Source organism: Adelges cooleyi, unplaced genomic scaffold (genome assembly GCF_023614345.1).
Source record: "Adelges cooleyi isolate 19-005CV unplaced genomic scaffold, UGA_ACOO_1.1 ACOO_flye_CR_arks_rails_tigmint_CR_PRNA_23, whole genome shotgun sequence".
NCBI classification, from domain to species: domain Eukaryota; kingdom Metazoa; phylum Arthropoda; class Insecta; order Hemiptera; family Adelgidae; genus Adelges; species Adelges cooleyi.
In genome coordinates this window covers 4,958,410-4,983,465 of record NW_026095893.1, presented here as the reverse complement: position 1 = coordinate 4,983,465, position 25,056 = coordinate 4,958,410, and the positions used below count along the sequence as shown (strand labels likewise).

At 29.0% G+C, this 25,056-nt stretch overlaps 1 protein-coding gene across 2 annotated transcripts; it reads left to right on the top strand.

The window, feature by feature from the left end:
* The first annotated feature begins 206 nt into the window (after window positions 1–206).
* LOC126836187 (ecotropic viral integration site 5 ortholog) lies at window positions 207–24,432 on the top strand. Of its 2 annotated transcripts, XM_050569379.1 has the most exons (16): window positions 207–419; window positions 12,794–13,056; window positions 14,815–14,912; window positions 18,093–18,325; window positions 18,398–18,694; window positions 18,755–18,873; window positions 19,253–19,367; window positions 19,457–19,615; window positions 19,991–20,227; window positions 20,294–20,467; window positions 20,529–20,858; window positions 20,923–21,090; window positions 21,171–21,266; window positions 21,733–21,834; window positions 22,760–22,814; window positions 22,975–23,089. In XM_050569379.1, exons 2-15 carry the CDS (start codon window positions 12,896–12,898, stop codon window positions 22,808–22,810), a joined length of 2,340 nt encoding a protein of 779 aa, XP_050425336.1. In that variant the 5' UTR covers window positions 207–419; window positions 12,794–12,895; the 3' UTR covers window positions 22,811–22,814; window positions 22,975–23,089. The 2 variants fall into 2 exon arrangements, with proteins under 2 accessions (XP_050425336.1, XP_050425335.1); XM_050569378.1 differs by lacking the exon at window positions 22,760–22,814 and having other exon boundaries at window positions 22,975–24,432.
* The last annotated feature ends 624 nt before the right edge of the window (window positions 24,433–25,056 follow it).

Here is a 25,056-nt window from a genome sequence, read left to right as displayed (position 1 = left end):
GATTCATATACTTTTTCCAATTTATTACTTAAAAAACCTTTATTTTAAGGGAATGAAAAACACAACGAATCGATATGTTTCAACCGTTTGTCAAATGCACAAATCGTTTCGTTTCAGTCGAAAACGTTATCATATTAGAAAGTCCAGCTGTACAATTATTAGTCATTGATAAAAATTATTGTATCAAAACATTCCTAATTATTTTTGATTAGTTTTCAGTTTTCACTTTTCGCAGATTTCTTTATTATTTAGTATTTACTATTTAGTATTTAATACTTGATTACACACAATCGGCATAAGTATAATTAATGAATAATATGATTCACTGCAATTCACGATCGTAGCGAAAACAACTACTTTTAATAGTGACGTTTACAGACTTTACACATACTTTAGTTGTTCACCATAGAAACTATTTGGTAAGTTTGAAAATCATTAATAATCGTATTAATTCTAAGTACTCAATATAATATTGATTGGTGGTCAGAGCCGTACTCATCTCTGCCGGCCCCGGGAAAACTAAATTTTCCGGCCCCTTTTATTTATTTTTTTTTTTTGTAGGCCTAGGCCACTTAACAAAAGGTTTAAGGCCGGGCCCCTGTTGGTGGTTGTTATCGAATAATAATTGTTATTAATGTATTAGTATGTGTACATTTTAGCATTATCAATTTCATTCTTTACTTGATATGTACAATGTACTCATGTAAATATTATAGGTAACTTTAACCTATAATATATCTATAGAATATTAGATATATTAATAATTCTCAACGCTAACAAGTTGTTTGATTTTTTGTATTAGGCCATTACAAATATCAAATATGAACTAAAAATTCAATAACTGAGTGTTAAAAATTAAACTAAGTGGACATTTACCACTCATTTTCTCATTTTCTTAATACCTAATTATCATTTAAATTGTTTTAATGTCTTATTATTCTTAATCTGTAATAGTGATTTTGCCAATAATTTACATTTTTTTTCTTATTTTAGTTTATAATTGTTTCTTTTTAGTATTTTATATTATATTTTAATCATTTGTACAATATATTTAGATTAAATTTATATGTTTTATGGCTGGGGGTTATTCTGAAAATTTGTCCGTCACGTTTTAAGCGACATGGTAAGTGTCACAGTGGTAGGATGGAGACAGTAGGAGTATTAAGGAAAATTATTTGGCCACAACATAAAATTAAGACAATAATATAGAATATATAATAAGACAGTATAGTATTCTATACTATACTGTACTATCATGTTAACAATTATGATGTTTTCACAACGAGTACAATGAATGGTTAAATTTATTAAAAATAACTGACCAGATGAATGTTACCAATAAACCGATTTAGGCCAAATTTAAAAAAAAATTTTAAAAAACATTTGGCCACAACATAAAATTAAGACAATACTATACTTATATTATAATATTATATTTTAACATTGCTATCGTTTATAGAATGGTTTCAAGAAAACTGAGTTTACTTAGTTCTTCTTCTGATTCATTTTTTTAAATTTTAGAAGCCTTCTATTTCTGATTTGTTTATTTATTTGACTTCTTTCTTGCTCTTAATATTTGGTTTTAAATAAATGTTAAAATTATGAAATAAATTATGTATTTTATAATAATTAATAATATTAATCAAAATTGACATCTCGAGTTTTATCATACCCAATAAAAAATAATTGATAGTTTAATTAAGACCTACATACATTTATATCTGAATGTGTTAAAATAAAATTAACTAGGACAAGGGCGAGTAAAAAATGTATACTTACATATTTAAAATTATAAAAATAATAATACTTCTGCGTACAATTACAATTTTGCAGATAGGAAATAACTTACAGGTGCTTGTGAAAAGAAAATTAAGTCATTATGTACATTGTGTAAGTTCCCTAATCTGTTTAAAATGAGCTAGAAGAATGTATTTGGTGTATTGTATCTTTATTTACTAGTATTGAACTTAGACTGGTACTAGACAGCTAGATAGCTTACGTATAGTAGGTTATTGCAGATTATTAAATTATCTGTGGAAAAAAATAAGGGTACTTCACAGTATGCTAACTGTTAAAAGTACACAATGCAAACACTTTTTGCCACTAACTTTGAATGTATTCTTTTTTCCATAATTTAAAATTTAAGTTTGCTATTAAAGGGCAAAATACAAGGTTATTGTAGATAACCAAGTATATTTAAGCTATGATACTCAAGTTATTAGATTTGATTCCAGGGCACATAATGTAATGACTAATGAACGTGACAGTTAAAGTTAAAAAATAACCCCTACCCCAAATAAAAAAAAATTGGTAGGTACCCCAATTCCGCACTTAAAATCTACTCCCAAATAAATTGTACGTAGTTAGTTTATATTATTCCTAATGACCTTAGATATATTATTTTTGTTGAACCATTTATTTCAAAATATACTATGTATACTAAATTTTAAAATCAATGGTATAATTAATTGTTAATACTTTTTAATTTTATTTTCGTGCATTGTTTTTTTTTAAACAGCCAATTCAACTATTTGAGATCCGCTGTAATAATATGACTGAAAGCTTTCAGTAGTTTCAGTTTGTAGCCCATAATTAACCACCCGTAACTATTATCGAATTCTCTCAATAATACCAAATAATGTTCCAGCTGTGTTAACAATGTAATATCCTCACGGCCATTTGTATTTAGCTGATTTTATTGGTTTACCTTTTTTCATCAAATTGTTCAATAGTACCTATATTTTATTTGTAGGTAGCGCATCTTTCTTTGATTTGAGTAAAATAATAATAATTGTTTCTTTGTTACTAATGCGCTTTTACCGCTAAAGATAGCGATATACTTATGTGAGCTAAGATTGTTTTCTTAGTATATTATTATTGTTAATTAAAGATAAATAATAATATTATGAAATAATATAATTTACGAAATTATTAGCGTTTAAATCAAACAATGAATGCAGTTTTCTTTTAAAGAATACTAGTTTACAACGTTGCACTGTTTTTGAACAAAGGGGAAAGTGAAAGGCGGAGAAGTGATTTCAAGTGTACACGATTTCCTTCGAACTGTAAGTCTATGACAGTAACCGGCCGTGTGTATGAAAATATTTTAATTCGCTTGTCATTCGTCACGTTGATACGTTCCCCTATGATGTCAATATACTCCAGATCTTGCATAACTGTATGAAAAAAATTTCCCCTGTTAATTCGGATAAAAACGATCTTTTTTCATGTACCTATCTTGGCGTATTCCATTTCAACTCGATACGACAATGAACGTGTATAATAGAATCGTATAAATCTCAATAACTCGTGGTCATTCCGGTTAATGTATCGGCGATCTAGTGTTTTATTTTGTTGCACCGAAAAATAATTATCGATACGGTTGGCGAGCAAACGATTTAACGATATTAGCAGGTACACTATAGAATTATAATTTGGTACTCCCATAGAGAAGACTGAATTGTAATGGGTTGGCCGATGTGTGTTACGGCTATGTCTGACTGAGGCACCGGCAGCGGTGGCGGCGTCGTGGCGGTTTTATCATAGATATACAGTAGTGTAGTAGTAGTAGTAGTACCTAGTGGTTGTTACTTGTTACTTGTTCAGTTGTTAGTCAGTCATCGTCGGTCATTGAACGGGCTTAGTTCAATTGCGGTGTACGTTTTTTTTCTTTCACTCCCATGGAATATATATTGTATTTTTCGGTATGCTGACCATAGATGTGATACTTTAATACGTGTTTTACCTGTTACGTTTTTTTACCGTAAAAGCAATACATTTTTTTAAAAAACGATTATGTGAAATTCGACGCTGTTTCGCGGTGGACACGCTGAAATGGATAAAATGATTATAAATATGGTAACATTTTAAGAATTCTATTTTGTAATTCAACGTTTACCCATATTTCGCAAACGATTCTGTAGAATTACAAGGACATTGGAAATTCGTCGATTTTCTTAATCAGTATTTCAAACATTACAAATAGGGTACTCGATCTCGGTAGGATACGCTCCGATCTTCCCTTATTAACGTTGTGGTATTTTTTGCTCTACACGTTTCACATTTTTAAATAATATTTACTAGAAGACTGACATATGTGGAATATTTTTGTTAGAATAACATTATATGCAGTCTTCGGTCGAATTTGTGTGCACGAAGCATACGAAACGAATTCACGACGTAGGTATCTTTATCATAACGGTGTTCGGCCAGCTAATTGGCGAAAAGCAAATACATAACGGTCGGAGACGTATAAATACACTATATAAGGCGAACGAAGCGCGATGAGTATAGTTAAGTATAGAGTTAATTAACCCCGTGTCGCGATAATATGAATATTATCATGGACATTAGTGTTTAGTAATTGCTTAAGCACAATAGCTCCATAAACCCATAATCGCAATGGGCGACCGTCTTAAATTTTTACAGTTGGTAGAGTTTGTAATGTCATATAGTGCAAAAATAATAAAACAGAATGTCCTAATGCACATAAACTTTTTTTCTCTTTTATTATTTTAATTACACAATCTATACAATTTTTATGTACAATAGGCGTAAATTATAAAATAGACATAATATAATTTTTCACTTGAAATCTTGATAGGAGAAGACACCTAGTGATAGTACTCCGGATCTTATAATAATTATTATTTTTTAAATAATAAGGAAGGATTGGAAGGTATACATTTTCGGTGACGCATATTTTTATAGGCCGAAGTTTCGGACTCATTGCAAAGTCCGAAACGTCGCGTCGGCCTATAACTATTGACGTGGATATATCCAAAAATCATCCAAATGATATATCAATCCACGAAAGCTTTAACACATTCAAACTAATACGTTTCCTTTATGTACGTGTTTACTGTATTATTGTTAAAATTGTATGCGTTAATTGTTTTTAATTAGATTTTTTAAAATATAATATAATAAATAATAATGTAATATAAAATATGTCGTATAAATGTTTGTTACTAAAGGCCTTGTTCATGATTTAAAGTACAAGAAATGATATACATAGCACATTACATTTCCAAACGTCGTGTCTGTAAAGTTATAAATAATGCCTTATACCTTTGCACTAGGCAACCTATGTTTATAATATAGTAAAAGCTCAAAAAAAGTGTTACATTTCAACATTAAGTATACGAATGATATATCTCCTATAATTTCTACTTAAACCATAAAAGCGATGTTTAATTTAGCTTAGAACCGATGTATACATTGTTCAAGGTTTTTTTTTTATAATTTGACGCTTTTTAATTTTTGATTTAATGTAATCTCAAGGACTTTATAGAAGCGCGCCATCTTGAATTTGTCTCAAATCATTGTCCACCTGGATACGAAAACTTTCGTGTGCTCCTTACTCGCGGTCACAGACCTACATTACATATGTAGATTGTAGCTCTATAGCGCAGTTGACTTCGGAAAATATCTGAAAACCAATGAACCGAACATATTTCAAATTGATTACATCATTAAGGCTGTGGAAAGACGACCTACTTTCCGTGATACGGTTTTTGGCTTATATATTTGTATAAAAGAATTATATTTCAGTAAATTGAAAATTCCCTATTGCATTCCGTTTTCCGTTTGTCGACCAGTTCCAAAAGGATAAATTTAATGTAATTTCCTTAAAAGAAACAAAATTGCGAAACCGTTGTTTGAATTATTTTAAAATAAAATTGTCTATGAGTTGTAATATTATTTTATTATAATAAACCTATTTCGGGTTAATGATTATTTCCTAAAATATAAGTATGGAATCTGATGTATACTAAATTTAATGTTCTTTAAAAATGTGTTTATTTTTCTATCAGGGTCTATGTGTGCAACACTTTTCTGTAATTCAATTGTTCTGTTTTATTATATAGAATCATAATTATGCGAAATTAAAATTCTTTCTCCCGTTACACTTTATAATAAACACGAATTAAAACACAACAATGTATAGCAGCTATTATGAGGTACTCCTATATAATATATTGTGCAGTGTGCACTGTGGATGTATGTTGTTTCATATAACGTCCGCTGTAGAACTGACGGTTATTACTATAATTATTCCATTGATATTTCATTTGTTTCTTATAGTGTTTGGAAGTCTTTATCAAAAAAACAATCTTCGAGATTTTAATGCCTGCCGTTGACGTTTTGCGTCAGGATTAAATACTTTAAATAGCTTTAACTAACAATTAATTATATATTTAGTGCGAGGATTATAACTTTTTTTTGATCGCTATAAAATATATTTATTAAAAATCATTATTTCAGCACAGTAGCGATATAATAATAAGAATGATAATAATATAATAATGACATCAAAACGCGTATTAGTTCTTAATAAAGATAATTAAAAGAAAATTATAGTACCTAGCTTGTGATTTATTGGAAGTTAATATTTAAAATTAATTAGATAATTTTTTAGGAATATCATTGATTAGAGTCCGAAAATGGTAAAAAACTGTAGCAGGAAAAACACTATAAAATCATTATTGACTTAAAATGTTATTTTTAATTTTAATTGTTTATAGACGTTTTTATGTGTGTCCGTTAGTAAAATATTATGCCTAGTATAAGTCATCATATAATTTATTATTAATTAAATTTATTTTTCTTTAACGCAAAGTTGAAAAGGTTTCATTAAATATTCTTCTCGAGATATACATTATATACACTCTCGGAGTAATTTTCAGATTTCAAGCTTCTAAATTGGTTTGAATAAAGATTAATAAGTATTCCCTGACAGGATTTTAAATTGTTCTAGTCATCGCGAATCCAAAATCTCACCAAAATAGTAAACCAATACATACATTTTCCACTCCGAATCCAAGCTAAAAAGAAGTACACCATCATTACAAGTTTAATTTAGTGAACTTAGTCTAGTAATTTATTTGATTGAATACTTCTTTTAAAGTATTTTGGTTTTTACCATATTATTCACAATGTTTAAAAAAAGTATGTCATTAAATACATACTTACCAGTAAATAATATAATACATTATTTACCCTTAAGTAATATTTTCTCGCTTATAATCGTAGGTTTCAACTTGTTATACCTACGTTTCCTTCCCACATAAAGCCTACGCTAACTAAACTCGCCGACTGTCCAACACAATTTTTCGTAACCCACAGTTCAAATAAACTAGCAATGCTTCGATCACTTTATTAAAAAAAAATATTTATATATATTTCTGTCGTATTATATTTTGTTAAAACTATAAAATAACACATTTTTTTGGTTTATATAATATGTTCTCTTAAATAATATTATATGTAAATACTAAACATATTTTATGTACAAATGAATGCACAACGAATATTTCAAATACAAATAGGATAAAACGATAACTACATCTATTGTTATTGTTGCTTATAAGATATATTATGTAAATATTTTTTAGTATTTGTGTAAGCAATATAATTTTTTTAAATAGTGTATTAATAGTAATTGGTTTAGTAAAAAAAACTATTGTAGAACTCTTTCGAGTGTTTTGGTATATTGCTGCCAAGTACCTACTTTTAAAATCAAATTAAATAAGATAATTTTATTTTTAAATATTATCTATTAGGTTTAGATACTGTAAACGTTTGTATAATTTTTAAATTACTTGATTACACAATTCCAGAGATATAAACTAATATAATAAACAACAGACCATGTATTTACTATTTTTATTAAATATGTTCTTTTTAAATTTATATTTATTTCAGTAACACTTGAGTTTAACAATATTTTACACCACAGATTAGATTGATAATGTTTATTATAATTTAATAAATTTTTCTTTATTTACAGGAAGGAAAATGTGTTTTATTTCTTTTGTTTTACGATCGATTTTAATCCTCTTATGTTAGTACTTTTATAAGCTGGTCACGCGAGATTTAACCCGCAAAACTTGTTGAACACTATTGTATAACGTCATTCACAACTTGTTGTTCATATTAATGAGTTACATATATATACACTTTAATTAATTAATTAGTAAAATAACCAGGCCGTTTTTATATAATTTTGATTAAATTGGTCTATAAATATTTATTTATATTTTTCGCACTTTCTACACCATTCATTATGTAGTTCTTTCAAGCTCTGAAGCGTACTGCTAATAAACATAGTGTTTTTATGAGTTCCCTGCTTTATTTAATATCATACATATGACCTCATTCGACCTAATTGCATCAATCTTACATATATATAATAATTTGTTTCGCCAATTTTGCCCACGTACTTGTTATTCGTTATTGTCATCTGTGTCGCGTTTTACAATTTTAGTTTTACAACTAATTAGCTTCTAATACAATTTACATGTCCTAGTGATTATACTTATTAGTTTTAGTTATCTCTCTTTGAGTGTACAAAACAAAATTTAAAATATTTAATCGTTATAACGCGTTGCGAAGAATGTATATTTAATTTTGACGCTGAAGTCAGATTTTAACGGTCGAAATTACTTTTGAAGTTATAAGTAAGAACTTTTTTTTTTTCAAAACTATTTCCAAAATTACTATTTTTTATTTAGTTAAATAATACATAGACAGTATATTCAACTTGGAATTAGGCACGTAATTTAAACATTTTAATTGAAGTATTTAGTTAATTAATAAGTATTAATGATTATATATATTATACATAAACATGAATAAATTATTTTTCCATAAATTCACTTCCATTACAAGTATAGCAAATAATAACGAATTACTAAAAAACTGGTCATATCCTTGTTAAGCTATATGTATTACTAAGTGCATATAGTTAAGTTTATATTTTCTGAATTGACCGTACCCTAATAAGTTTAAGGATTATTTAGTATTAGATAAATATATATTTCTACTGTAAAAAGTCCACAGAGTACTAAAAGAAATGAATTACAAATTCAAAAGTTATGAATTATTAAAAAATCGCTTGTCGCATGAATTCATTTATACATGGTTTTATTTCCTATATTATGTTGGTGTACTAATTTTTATTTGTTTGAAACTATTCATTATTGTTACACTGTCAGGCGCTCGGAAGTAGGTAGGTACATAAAAACCACTGTCCTTTATTGTACCTAGTTTAAACTGATGATAAAATCAGTCAATGTGGTGAAAAATAATATGCCCTCGGTTTGATCAGGTGTTGCGAAGCGTTTTCAAGGTAGGTTTGGTCTGCTGGCATAAATTACGTCATGTTTTCCCGTGGTAAATGATCGTTATAGAGAAATAATGGAAAAAATAAACGGTAAATTCTCACGGGCACGGCGTGAATAGTCCTGTAATTTCAATTACAAATTTAATTATAAATACTTATTAATTATTGTTTTTTAAGTTTATTATTGGTGATGATCTTATTTCCTTATAAAAACCCGTCACAGTACCTGTAACCAAGTACGATGAATACAGATTGAATAATATATGAACTTAAATTATGAATATTTTATATTTATATTGTAGCTTTCTTTTAATGTGCATAATATATAATAAAATAATAATAAAAACCCTTAACCATAAAAATCATATACTCTCCGCGAATACGTCGTATTTTGGCAACAATGTTTTCATCTTTAGCGCTCACGACAGACATAATATAATATATAATTATATACGTTGTAAATATTGTACTTGAACATGAAAGTAATCAATACTCAATAGTGTGTGTATAGGCGTATAACATTTGAGACTAAACAATCACAATATTAAATAATAATCTCACCACAAGTGACTTCTTATCTACTTAAAAGCTAAACTAAATCGTATGGCTTTATGCGCTTGAAACTTTTTACTATTCGGCCAAAACTGATAACAACCGTTTTCGATATTAGTCCAGTTTAAACACTAAATGATAAGTATTTGAGAACAAATGATTAAAAATATATATATTTATTAACTTTCCATCGTCTGGTCCAAGAAAAAACGTTTTATATTGTAAATTGTCATCTCTCTATTATTATTAAAATGTTCGTAATTTTGTAAAACTAAATAAAATTTGCAAGTATTGGGTACCATAATTGCCATATTTTATACTACTACGTTGTCGTTGTGGATCGGTATGTTCTTAATTCATAGCAAATTCAATATCCAAAAAAGAAAATGCCACGTCATACCGGTCAATACTAATCACAGGTAGTAAAACAACGAAGTAAAAAAAGTGTGGATTAAATATCGAGCGATTTGGTGGGCATGGTTTATTAAAATGTTTAAATCAAAGACCTAAATCCATTATTTGTAATTGTATCTTTATAAAACTACAATACGATACATTTACATTGTGCATAGAACTCTGGTAAAATGTTTAAAAAATATAGTAATGAATAATTTTATATTAATATTTATAATTGTCATTCGCGAGATGCGTTGAAAAATATCACAAATAAAAACGCCCGTTAAATTGTTGTTATAATATGACTTCATTACATTCAGATTATTACTCTCTGCACATATGTTTAGTTTTACATTTATTTAAGTTAAAAACTTCTTGTTCTTCGGTAAACTATATAAAAGCAAAGACGCCTTAAGTAATTTTAAGTTTAAACATAGCAGTTGCCTATTGCGGTATGTAGGTTATCTTATTTTGTTATTTACGGCGGCCCCTCATTCTTAATCACATATTGTAGAAAATGTGCTACCTACGTTGTCTTTTTGAATGATATTACCATTCAAATTTGCCATGTACAGTGTACACATTTACATACATGATGATAATAGGTAACTAACGCTTTAAAACGTCGTTGGGGTTACATATCACATTACAGTTTTATAAAAAAACAACTGTTGTTCGGTGTGTACAATAATTGTGTCATAAACACAATTCAATTTTTTTGGCACTGCATTTTGAAATTAATTTTGCATTGAACTTGAGACCACTTCTATGCCACATTAAAAGGCTTATAAAAGACGTGTTAATGCTTACTGCTAATGTTATTGTTATTGTTTATTGATTTTTTTTTATTCAAATTGTTTGGTTTAGCCTTTAATTCTAGACTAACTCTGGTTTAACCTTATATTATACTCAGGAGCATGTAATATTTTTGCTGATTTTTAACAGCATAATGTATTCATGCATTTTTTCATTTTAAAATTGTCATCTTTATCTGCAATAATTAGATTATTATGACATTTTTTATGTTATCCATATGTCAATTCAATTGAGTCATTATAGTAAAAACAGCGACTAACGAATTGCTGTCAAAATAAATGGTGTTTGATGTTTTAAAAATTATTTTTTGTAGACATTTGTGTTTGTGTGTTATATATTTTGTTCGTTACCACTTTAGCTTCAAAGAACACGTGTTACAGTTTATTTTTGTTTACGTCTCGCATATGAAACATTGATAATAAATTAAATATTTGAAACACGTATTATAGCATTTTCAAACTTAAATTGTTCAAGACGATTAAAACCATAAACTTTTTTATTGAATACTTAATATAATATTATCTTCTATTAATGATGCACCTATTGGCGTGTTACCAATGTTTAGTGTAGAGACTAGTTTTACTTTTGTTTCTTTATTATCACATTTTTTTTTTTACTATTAAAACTTGGTACTATCAAATCAGTAGTTATACTAGTAGGCACTTAAAAGTACTATAGAACTAAAAATAAAAATAATATTATGTATTTACAATAAATTTACAACATTACGACCGTCATTTTTAGACATTTGGTTGTCTGTATATTTATTAGGTACATGTGTGTTTAGCTTCCACTTTAAAACAAAACTAAACTAATGCCCATTAGAGAATACAATAATTTACATGATAGTATACTATTTTATACTGCACATTCGGGATTGTTACGCATTTCGTGTGTTGTGTTTAATACATATTTAGACTTTGCTGGTTTGTATTGTGCTAATGTAAACCATATTGTATTGATTAAAGTATTGTGATTTGTATTTTATGTCAATAATACCAGAGCTGGATTCTTGAAATTGGTGGCTGAAGGCTGACCCATTCTGGGGACCTTAATTTTACATATATCCTTATGTATATTATATTTAGTAGTTCATTAAGAAAATATGTTTGGGAAAGGGTGTTAAGTAAACTTAAAACACGTAGAAATAAGTTCTTGATTAGTATATTTCAAAGTATCATATATTAAACAATACAATTTAATTATAGTGTTAAAATTAATAAAAATTCAATCGTACAAATAAGAGTTGATTGTCTGAGGCAACAGCTGTCTTTATATAATAATAAAAATGAAATATTTCTGTTTTATATAGTTCTCGTCAAACCCGTTGTTATAGAAATTAATATAATTATTATTAATTATTTAGCAGAGTATTAATTTTATACTCCCAACTACTTTTGATTTAATATTGGCTGGTTTACGCCCGTCATTGACGTTGTATTTATTGAATGGTCCTACATAGTGAATGTAATGTTAAAAAAAGTTAAAATTTGTTGAAAACAGGATTTTAATTTAACCAGAGGAAGGTGGTATTACACCCGGTACAAAAACTTACACTTTTTTTTTATTTTACTACCAAAATTCATAAAGATTTGTAAAAAGAAACTTGTTCGAATTAGTAAGAGACACCGTAATGTTTGTTAGGTATAACCAAAATAATGTAGTTTTTACAATGTACATTATTAATTTGAATTAAAAATCATTGCTGTACAAAAGATTTAAAAAAAGTACACTATAGGCCAGCTAATATTTTTTATTTATTTCGTGTATATACAGACAGAGAGTGTCACTTTTGATAGTTGTTTTTATTACACTTTATTAATAGTAGATAATATTAAACTTCTATATTTTGGTATTTTTACTTTCTGAATCATTTTAATTTTGTTATGTTTTGTTTTTTAGATTTTAATCAATCACAATGTCTTTCAACCGGCTCGGCAAACTTACGATTAACCAAACCCGGCGGTATCCCGACGTCTCGGCCTCAGGGCCAGGACGGTCGTGATGAGTCCACCAGTCCTTTCGGCTGATATGCTGGTATCGTCTAGGGCAGCCACAGACTATATTAACAATAACAATAATAACGAGGACGGAAGCCGTTGTAGCAAACCGGCACTCAATACCGAAGAGCTGGCGCTGTTAGCAAAACTCGAGGAGGCCAATAGGTGAGCACTTAAAAAAAAAATCATAGTAATAATACTTAGTAGTAATCACTCGAACGCGATATTGTGTCAATATTGTCAATAAAAAAAGTACCACCTATAACTATAGTTTTAAATTTACGATTTTCGAACGGATTACATATTTAACAAACATACTTGTGATACATTTCGCCGTCTTGGTATAATTATACGGAAAATCGTCTTTGGTGAATATCAGTAAAAACTAAAATATTTAATCTTGTATTGTTATCATAATATGAAAAATGGAAAAATTATCAAGATAAAAATGTGAAAATAAGTATCTACTTTTTTATCTAATTGTCGGACAATTATATTTTAAAAGTATTGTCTGTATCTTAATGTGAACAAAAAAAAATGTATTTATAGTGTAATAATAATTCCAGTCAGAGTACCATAAAACAAGTTCCGACTTATATTTAAATTTTAGTCTTAAACAAAACAATTATTATTTATTAGTACCATTATATCTTTTTAATGATTTAATCTATTTTAATTTTTCACATATTTTAAATAATATTTGTTGTTTTACTGAGTTATAAATAGGTATACCTTTTGTCAGTTATTATTTGTCGTGAAATTGGTATATTAATTTGATCTTAGTCTAATATCATTAATTTTCAACATTTTTATTTTAATGTGTAAAAATATATTTAATCATCAAGAAAACATATTATAAATACAAATATTTATTTATGTTTAAAGTAAAATTTAAATTTTGGCCGAAGCCTATTCCACTACTCTATTCCACTACTACTAAAAATCGATTAATCTGAATTTTTCACTGTACGACTGATAAGTCTATATTTAATTATGAGTCTTTTATTCTGTGGTTTTTATGCATTTTTTTAATGAATTCTATGAGAAGTATGTGAGTGAAGATGGTGAGTCATCAAACAAAATACGTATATGGGTTTTAAAAACCTGTTAAAATTGAAATTGGCTCGGTAAATCTTAATGTTTTTAGAACTAGTTAGTCTTGACAAAATATAATATTCGTCAGTAAACAGTCAACTTTCATTGAATATAGTTGTTATTATTGTAATATAGCTAATCATATCCTTAAATTGACTTACATTATATTATTCGTATCAGATTTGAAATATACATCTCTTGTATCTCTTTAGAGAACATTATTTTCTGAGCGTAAGAACTTAACATGCAAAATATGTTTCACTCGCTTAATTTAAAAACCCAAAATTCTTATTATTAAATCATGTTTAACATTATTTAAATGCGATTACAATATTAAACGTACTTTTTCATAAAAAATGTATAATACTTATCGTGTTAATCTACTGTTCTTAGCACTTAATATTGTAACAATATTTTACAATATCTGATCATGTAATCGTTGTTGTTAGAATCATTAAAAATAAACTGTCGCCCTATCTTGTTAGGCTTATCGTTTATGCCAGATAATGATAGCAAACGGTCGATAATAAGCATAACTACTATGGTTTTCAGTGTAGGCTCAATCCCCGACAATCACTCATAAAGCATTGTGTGTAGTCCACGTATTATAAAACGACCCCATCGTTTTACTTAAACTCTTCATTTATTTGCTTTTACGAAATATACTAAGCCTAGACACTCCGAGTCTATACTATACCTTATTCTTGACGATTCGCGTTGATCTTATTAATTGCGCGACTTATCGCGGTGCTATAAAGTTACTAAGCGAAAAGTTATATTGTGCTTAATATAATCTTAATACAAAATGACAATTTTTTATGACTCTAGGCTCATCGAGTCGGATGCCAAATCGTTGAATTCCATATCAAACAACAGCACGCACTCCAGGAAGAGCTCCGATGCATCTCAAATATCACTAGTGTCCGGTAAGTACGTTTTTATAAACTTCATAACCATGTTTTTAAATACTATTACAATGGTATTCATCCTACAATGTTATTGTCGCGTAAACAGAGCGATTTGTATCAAGTGAGCCGCCTTGTATATTTAGATGTGAATCCGATTCTCAATTAAACCCTAATAGAAACCTAGTACCTAGAAATTAAATTAGAAACCTTTTTCAATATATGCCATTCATTTGTTTTATTAATGTCAATAGATTGTTTAAATAAATACATTTTTTAGTAGAATAGCACTTAATGTGATTTGTTTTGTTCTTATGTAAGAGAGAGAGGAATTCACGAACTTTGTTTTTGCTATACTCTAAATTTTCATAAATGGACTACTAACTACCGTTCTTTCCCTGTGCTCTTCATTTGTCAACAAATGCATACATATTTTAAAAATAAAAATCCAACATTGGGAAGTATGTCTAATTTAGCAACGTTTATTGGTCTAAATCGTATGAAAACTAGTTGTGCTCCAAGCCCCTTTAAAAAATAATACCTAACTATAAGACTACGGAATGGACAATTATTTAAAAGTGTATTCCAATCAAGCCCATAAGTTCACCAATATAACATATTTAAAAATAGTAACGTATTGAGTAGTTATCATTAAAATACTTTAAGAAATTCTCGTACTACTTTACTACATATTTTTAAGAAAACGGGTTTAAACATGAATGGCGTGAATAAGAATATATCGTATTTAATTTATTTCTAAGCCCCCTACAAATACTGACGTAACTAACTTTTAAAAAAATTTCTCTGACAACATACGTCTTCTGTATAACCGATAAATGAGGTCGTATCTTGAATCGACCAGTTCTAAAGAACACAATTGAGATAATACCTCTTTCGCCGGTAATACAGAAAATGCGTGTTATCAGTTAAAAAAAAAAATAAGTGAGTTACGTAATTATTCGTTGGGGGCGTCGAATTTTTGGTAACTGCGATTATTTTATAAACTACTTCTAATAAACATTAAATTATAATGTTCAAAATGTACTGCTTTTTAATGGCCCAATAAAAATTGATGCTTATTAAATATAACACCATCTAAAGTCATCAGTTATTGTACGGATTTGTAAACCATTTGAAATAAAATTTGATTGTTATATTGATGATTTTTTTGTTATGTGCTGATATGTGTGATGTCACATAACAGCACTATTAGCCGATACAGGATTTCATTATTATCTTATGAATAAGAGGTAATAATAACAATTAAAAATGTTTAAAACAAATACTGTGTATTGTTACTGGTTCCGTTATCATCTCGCGTGCAAACGTTAAAATGTATTACCGTTAAAACACCATTGTACATTTCATATAATAATAAAATGATAATTAAAAAAACAGTTAACTCGTTTGACATTTCCCTTATGCTTTCAATCTGTCATACCATGGATAGTATAGTACCTTCGCTGGCCGTTGTAATACATGCATTTTGATATTTAGGAAGAATATGAACTCGATATTCCTTTTTTAGTTTTTTTATCTATTCCGAATTGCTCATTTATTTAACGAAGATAATATTTAGAATTTGTTTAAGAATTCGAAATTGGGAAAGTAATTTGGTAATAAGTATATTACATTTTAATTAAACTATATATAATTAAATACAACTTCCGAAAGTTAGTTCTATTATTTTATCTTACAGCTAATTTGTTGACAATCTAGAATAATAATGAAATTAATTCAAACAAAATAAATTGTCTGCATCATTTAATTATAATTTTGATATTATTTATTATCTTTAATCTGAATTAATAAATTAATAATGATAGTATAATGATAATTAGGTAATTTTTTTTTTATTATTAATATTGAAAAGCAAATAATGATGCATATATTATGTTTATTTATTGTAATGCAATAAAAAAATCCATATTGTATCGTATGGTTAAAACTTGAATAGTAATATCGACACGATAGTACATTTTATTCTTATTTCTTGAAAACTATGATAATGATTCATCCTTTTTTTTATGTTTAAAATTAAATAATGCCGGTGAATATAATTTTAAATAAATGTCCAACATTACAACTTTAGTATTAATCGTATATATCTGTCTTTTTGAAGATCAGAAAATGCATAGTTCTTTTTTATGTATACTGCCTTTAAATGTTAAAATACAAATTGGTAAAGTAGTACCGATAATAGCGTTGTTGTTGTTTATAATTATTCTTAGTTTTGTTAGTGAACACTGAGGGTATTGTAAATTAAAAAGATATCCACATGTATATTATATGTCCTTGGCAGTAATGCACGTAACGTGTTTGGTCATATATTTTTAAAGAAACGATTATGTATTAGTTTTTACCCTCTCTCTCTTTTAACAACCTAAATTATATAAATCCATATAATTATTTGTAACGATACCGAAAATTATGTAAATTAAAACGGATGGGTTTTATTTAATTTAGCGTCAATTGTCGGGCGAGTTATTATATTCCATAAACTTCAATGAAAAGCTATCCGATTTCACAATTGACGTGCACAATAATTGTAATAACAATTGACTTTTCCTTAGATTGTACACACGCGGATGTTAATAGTACTCGTAATTACATGTAAATAAACATTTTAGAAAATCAATTTTAGAAATCGCTTATAATTTGAAATCACGCATGATAACGTGTATAATATTGTCACCCTGACGTCGTGTCCAACACTGGCCGTTATATATTTGATTAATTGTACAATTAAAATTATCGCTTTATATTCCGATTTATCTTTTCTTATTTTTTTTCTCTGTAGTAGCGTTTGATTATTCATTTCGACACGACCGTTAATCTGTATTCATATATGTCACTCGGCAGTATTTTTTTTTTCAATTTTTTTTTCTTCTTTCCAATCCGAACTTACAGAGTCGCATAATGGTTGTTGAATTTCGCGCGACTACAGTTTTAAGTTCCACGTCCGTTTGGTAGTTATGCGCAAACACTATTGTTTCGCTTAAAAAAAAAAAAACAGCAATGGCGCCCCGCGAACTCTTGAGGCCGCCGGTTAGCAAAAAGCACTTCAGAAATCTTTTGACGCTGTACGCGCAAGCACACGCCAGAGGCATTCGCCGAGGTCCGTCGAGCGCAATGTTTTTGGGAATGTTAATTCAGGTTTCGACGTCACGCGTGTACTAATAGTTTTTCGCTATTTCCTAGGCACGGGATCCAGCCAGGATGGCGAAGAGGACGTATGGGGTCTGTGGGGCCAAGTGGTCAACGACTGGGAGAGCTACAGCAAGAAAAAGAACGCTTACCTCAAAGAACTGGTCCGCAAAGGCGTTCCGCACCACTTCCGCGGCATCGTCTGGCAGCTCCTGTGCGGCGCTAACGACTCGCCCATTAGGAAACAGTATCCGGAGTACATAAAAGCTACTTCCGCTTGTGAAAAGGTACACTTATACACAACACCAAACCGCCGTTGTGAAAGCGACACGCTAACCTTTTGTTATCCTCTCGCATAGGTCATAAGGAGAGATATTGCGCGCACATACCCTGAACACGACTTCTTCAAAGAGAAAGATGGCCTGGGCCAGGAGAGCTTGTTCAATGTCATGAAGGCGTACTCGTTGCACGACCGTGAGGTTGGCTACTGTCAGGGTTCAGGATTTATCGTAGGTCTGCTGTTGATGCAAATGCCCGAGGAAGAAGCGTTTGCGGTGTTCGTTAAGATAATGCAGGACTACAAAATGCGTGACATGTTCAAACCATCAATGGCCGAACTCGGTCTTTGCATGTACCAGCTGGAAAATCTGGTTCAGGTATCGTGGTTGACCCGAGAAATGTTTAATTCTGTTACTTATATTTCATTTGTATTCCAGGACCACATTCCAGAACTTTATGTACATTTCCAATCGCAGAGCTTCCACACCAGTATGTATGCAAGCAGCTGGTTCTTGACGTTGTTCACTACGGCACTAGCATTACCAACTGCCTGCAGGTAGTTCATCATAAATGTCATCTGTACCGATACAATACTTGTATGTAGGGACGAGACACCATTAATCTGAGTAGAATCCAGCATGACATCTATCCATTTATAAGTCTTGCAAATGCTTAATGTATTTATTTATATGTAGATAAGTATAAAAAAAAAAGGAGGAGAGGTATTTGGTAAAAATTTAACTGAAGTAACTTAACTCAAAAATTTAACGATTCATTAACTTTTATATTGCTTAGACATCCCTCTATTTATATTGAGCATTTTCTATAATTAAAAATTGTAAGATTTGTATAATAATATAATATTTATAATTTATATAATCCCCATCTATGTTAATCTCTATCCATACTTGTAACTATGATGTTCTCTATTTTAGGATAATAGATGCTTTTCTATCAGAAGGAATAGAAATCATATTCAAAGTAGCTTTGGCATTGCTTCAATTAGGCAAAGATGATCTCTTAAGCTTGGACATGGAAGGAATGCTCAGAGTAAGTGATACTAATATAATTTTGTTTACATTATTGTGCAATTACGTAGGTAATTTATATTAACTAATATGTACGTATTTAATAATTAGTTTTTCCAAAAAGAACTTCCTTCCCGTGCCAACAATGATCCGGATGGCTTGATGGCATTAGCATTCACTATCAAGTACAATACTAAACGTATGAAAAAACTCGAGAAGGAGTATACGGCCATTAAGAGCAAGGAACAAGAGGAAATGATCGAACTCAAGGTGCCCAGATTATGTAGAATATTAGTGTTAATTCTTCGCAGGCTTTGTATATTTCATGCTCAATAACATACAAAAGTTCAGTTAAAAATTACCCAAGCTATTTTAAACAAATCAATGTTTTTTTTAATTTATATGACTTGACGTGATCTCAGAAGTATGCTTACTTAAAAATATTGCCTAAATAATTTTGTGTGTGTGTGTGTGATATATATATATACATACGCATGCGAACACATAAGGTTTTTGGTTCTCCTGTAGAATTTCAATTATTGCAGTTGTGTCATTGTTCTACCGGGGCGGCCATATAGTTAAAACTAGTTGATAATTAAAAAATATATAATAATTATTTTTATATTTCAAATGTTTTTGTGACAGAAACTTCGAACAGAAAATCGACTACTCAGACAAAAAGTAGAACTTCTTGAAGCCGAGTCGAGTGAGTTGGCTGGTCTATTGGTGAGAGGACAAGTGTCTCGCGCGGAAGAAGAAGAAACTACTTTTATTGTTCAGCGGGAGCTAACAGCATTACGACATACTCATTTGGAAACATCGCATGCACTCGAGAATGCTCTTGAAGAAATTAAACAAATGTCTATTCTGATAACAGAAAACGTAAGCTAATACAATTTTCACTCACTACTTATGTTTTAATCTTTCAACTTTGTTTTTGATTTACAGCACAATTCTTGTCAGTCGTCTCTTGATGAGCTCTCGTTAAAACAAGAACAATTGTCGTTAAAAGAAGAAATGATTAAAGATCTTCAAGATGAATTGGTAAAAGTGAGATTGAGGGATGCCGAGAATGAAGCTTCAATTCGTGATCTTAAAGACAGAATTGGCGAATTAGAACACGTAAGCATTTTTAATAAATATTTTTATGAATACCTACCTAGTTAATTAAATAATAAAATAGGACAAGCGAACTCTTCGAGAATCGGTAGTCGACAATTCTGTGGCACATTTGCAAGAAGAACTGATTGCAGTAAAGTTGAGAGAAGCTGAAGCCAATTTATCTCTAAAAGACTTGAGAACACGAGTAAACGAAATAAATACTCAGTGGCAACGCCATTTACAAGAAAAGAAAAGAGTCGACCCTCCACCAGCACCTGATTCAACGCCTAAAAAGATAGGTAATCTCTTGAACTGGAATAATGCTGAAACACAGCGGCTTGAAGAAGAGCTAATGTCAACTAGACTTCGTGAAATGGAAACTTTAGCCGAGCTCAAAGAATTAAGACTGAAGGTACATTCGAGCAGTGTATTTCTAGTCTTAAAACGAATATTAGAATTTTTTTTTTTTTCATTAGGTCATGGAGTTGGAAACTCAAGTCCAAGTCAGTGGTAATCAACTGAGAAGACAGGATGAAGAGAATAAAGCTTTCCAAGAGCAGCTGGAACTTGCAGAAACAAAACAAAGAGACCTGGTCGTTAAACTTCGTGAACAGCATAATAAATATACGGACTTGGAATCAAAGGTATATAATATCATATTATTATTATCATTATATATTTATATAAATAATAAAGTGTTAAATGTTTGGTAACTATTTCTTAGATGAAACACGACATAATATCATCAAGAATACGTGAAGCTGAACATGCTCAAATGGTTGCTGAATTAAACCAAAAAATATCTAGATTGGAAGTTAAAGTTAGTTTCTGAAAGCTCAACAATAATTGAATCATAATTTCGAAAACCACATGTTTTTACACTATTTTTACAAAAGTGGTTTTTTGTCAAATGATTAAAAAATGTTTAAACAGAATTATGTACATATTTTATGTTACACATTTTTTTTTCACTATTGTAATTTTTTTGTTTGCCTTAATTTTAAAAGATAATTTGCTATTCCTTGCAAAAACAACATGTTAATTAAAAATAAATTTATAAATAGATGAAAGTGCAAACTATCTTTAATTTATGGTAATTAAGTTATTTGTGGTTAGAGTAAAATTTTAATTTTATGACTTGTCATTTTCGAAATTATCAATTCAATTAAGAACAATACTATTTAAAAAAAAAAAAAAAAATCATTGTATTAACACAAATAAAATTTAAAATTAATAATAGTAATGATCGTTTTTTTTAATTTATATTTTTTTTTTTTTTACACAAGAATGAAGAAATGGTAACAGAAGGCGAGCTCAGAAATAACTCATTGGACGACAGTGATAAAGTTAAAGAACTTCAGGATAAAGTAGCTGATCTCAAAGCTGAAGTGAGTTATAAAATAAAAATCAGCAATTGTACATTTTAAATTTTATGTCGCACTTAATTCGTGCGTACAATAATATAACAGCCTGTTAATTTTTATGGTGTAAGTTCCTAACTAACAAGCTAATATTACTAATAACTAGTAATAAGTAGTAAAAATTAAAAACTAAAAATGTTATCATAATACATAATTTTCAGGCATATGGCGTGTCTTATGTACTGTTATATATATTAAATATATTCGTTTATATATTTACTGATCACTTTTAAGTTTGATTATAATAATAACATTCAAATTACAACAAATGCATTATTTTACCCTTTACCGATGTCACATTGTAAAAAGGTGAACTACAGTTTATTTCAATTAAAAATTTATTTTAAAAAACGTAATTGCAGAGTGACCATAAATGTTTATTCCTACTCAAGTGGGATAAATTAAAAAAAAAGCCAGCACAATTTAGTGGGGTCATAGTGGTGATGACGGAACATATTAGCGTTAGAGAGGTCACGAGTCAATAAGAATTATTATAATTGAAAGTGATTTTACGCTTTGATACGAATCTGTAGGTGGTTCAATAAATAATAAATATAAATCATTTTTAGACAATAATAATAATAGGAAATTTAACTTTTTTTATTTTTTGTACCTGAGACCCCTTAATTTGTTTATAACTCATAAAACGCGAATATGCCGACTTTCAACAGATATAAATGTTGGAAATATGTGCCCCAAATCAGTTAAAATACCTTTCATAGTGCTCTATTAGCTTAATAACAAAAAAATTGATATCAGTGATTTTAATTAAAATTGTGTTATACATATATATAAAATGTATTTCTAAATGTACACTAACATTGCTTTAAAAAGTAACACTGCAGCATGCTTACAATATTAACAATCAAACAAACAAAATGGTGTTTTTTAGCTACTCTCACCGACCACGCCAGACGTCGAGCCATGGAAGTGGCTAGGCTGATACAGTGAGTGCACGTTTTAAAATTCTTATTAACACATATTAATGTACTCTTCTATTCAAAATTTAATTCTCTGCATGTTGTTTTGGTGGAAATAAATGTGTTTATAAAAACTTCCTTACAATTAAATTTGACTTAACATAAAATATATAATTTTAACCCCAAGGTGATGCGGCTAGAGGCATGGAAACAGCAGTGGGTGAACAACGGCAATGCTCTGCCCAACAAAACTGAAAGGTCAGGATCAGTAGATACGACAGAAAGCGAGGTGGACGACTCAGCTGATCTCCACCTCCGTCTGAACAGTTAAAATCTACTCTCCACTCCTTTACTATAGTCATATTATCGAATTATGTCGATAACAAACTAAAGTGAACTATTATTTTTTTTTTATAATATAATTATAATTATTCAAGACCAATCCACTAAAATAGTCTTAAGTATTTTTTGTTTTTTTTTAACATGGCCAAATATTTGTTGCCGTCCTATTAATTTTTTTTAAAACGATTAATTATTCCAAATATTTATATTTATTTGTTTCTTTTTTTTTTTAAATATGTATTTAAATATTATTTTTATCTATATTTTTTAGTTACCTTATTTTTGTACTTATGGCAATATTTTTTTTCCAAAGATGATTTTATATTCTATCCAAATCGATGAAACTCAACGTTGCACAAAATTTGACGCACATACATTCTACAATGGTGCAATTTTATTATAATTTATTATACATTTTTTTTTTTAAATTGTAGGATATACCCATACATTCAGTATTTAACTATTTCATAACAATTTGATGGCAATGATATTTTCCCATTAATAATATGATACCAATCCAACAGCTATAAATATAAATAAGTTTATTTTTCATATATGTATAATTTGATGACTATTATTTTATAGGTTTTTGTATAATTTACCTTAATACTTAATGGTCAGTATTGGGGGTACAACAACCAATACGATTGTTGTAACTCATCCTATTTAAACGGTAGCTAATGTAATACACTTTTTATGATCATTTTAAACAATTACCTTGTATTATACTACTAAAAAGTATTTCGATTATGTATTTTACGATTTAATACCCAGTTTATTAAAATTTTAATATTAGTTCACTTGTATTAAAAATAATAATTATTGTGTTGTGGGTAATTTGCATCAGTAGTCATGTGTGCATTAAACAACAAATGGTATTGTCTGTTGCAAAATTATTGTATGGACGTAAATATAATATATCATGTGAATTCCAATTTTTAAATCATTCTCATTAACAATAATATAATAATTATTGAATAACTACTATTTAATATGTATTATTTGTAATCTTATATTTATATATCATAAGTTATAAACTATAAATATTATTTTGTATCTATGAAAACCCAAATTGATAAATAGAAAACGAGATGGCTAAAAAATTAGAGAAAATAGTGATGTGTTAAAACCTATGTAGTTTAGTAATTACCGATACATAGTCATGATGGAACCGTGTTTGTGTATTTTACATTTTTGTGATTTTGTTTGTTTGTATCGTTTTTATACGTCATATATTATATTGAATAGATGTAAACAAATTATTTATATAAATAATATTTATAATTAGCCGCGAAATTATAGCTAATTTTTAAATAAAATCTTGGTTATATTATGTTCTCCGTGTTTTTCTTTCAATTATTGTTAGTTTAATATTATGTGTTCATTATTTTGTGTCAATTCAAAATATTAAGACCAACAGTCAATTGACACTCATATATTTATGCTCAATTGATGAAATAATCATACTTAAATTTTAAAACATTTATTTATTTATTTTATCAGATTTTTTTTAAGAGTTAACAAGTATATTATATAACAGTAATACAAACAACAAAAATAACTTACCTTGTCGTGGTGGTGGGGGCTCGCCGGCTCTTAATTGAGTCCGTGCTAAGCGGTCCCAGGTACTAGCTGGCCCTCACTTTAATAATTAGTCGGGGTCGGAAGTTTGGTCTACCTGTTAGCACTTAGACAACGGACCAGGGGAAGGTGGCTCCTTAAAAACCCAACTTCGAGAAACACACTCTAAACCAACCGGTTTGGTTTCATGACCAAATTTGGCGGCCAGACTATCGTTTCTAACGATCTCCTGGCCTGGTTACACGCAATTCAACCCAACTCAAACTAATCTTAAACGCCACCAGACAAAGAAGCTCCAACGTTGATACCAAACATCTTAATCTGTTAGCTTAATAATATTTAATTA

Coding starts and splice junctions, on each gene's coding strand:
- LOC126836187 (XM_050569378.1), top strand. CDS start 12,896: ATGAGTCCACCAGTCCTTTCGGCTGATATGCTGGTATCGTCTAGGGCA. Junction 18,874..19,252: donor GCATTACCAACTGCCTGCAG/GTAGTTCATCAT, acceptor TCTCTATTTTAG/GATAATAGATGCTTTTCTAT. Junction 20,228..20,293: donor CTATTCTGATAACAGAAAAC/GTAAGCTAATAC, acceptor TTTGATTTACAG/CACAATTCTTGTCAGTCGTC.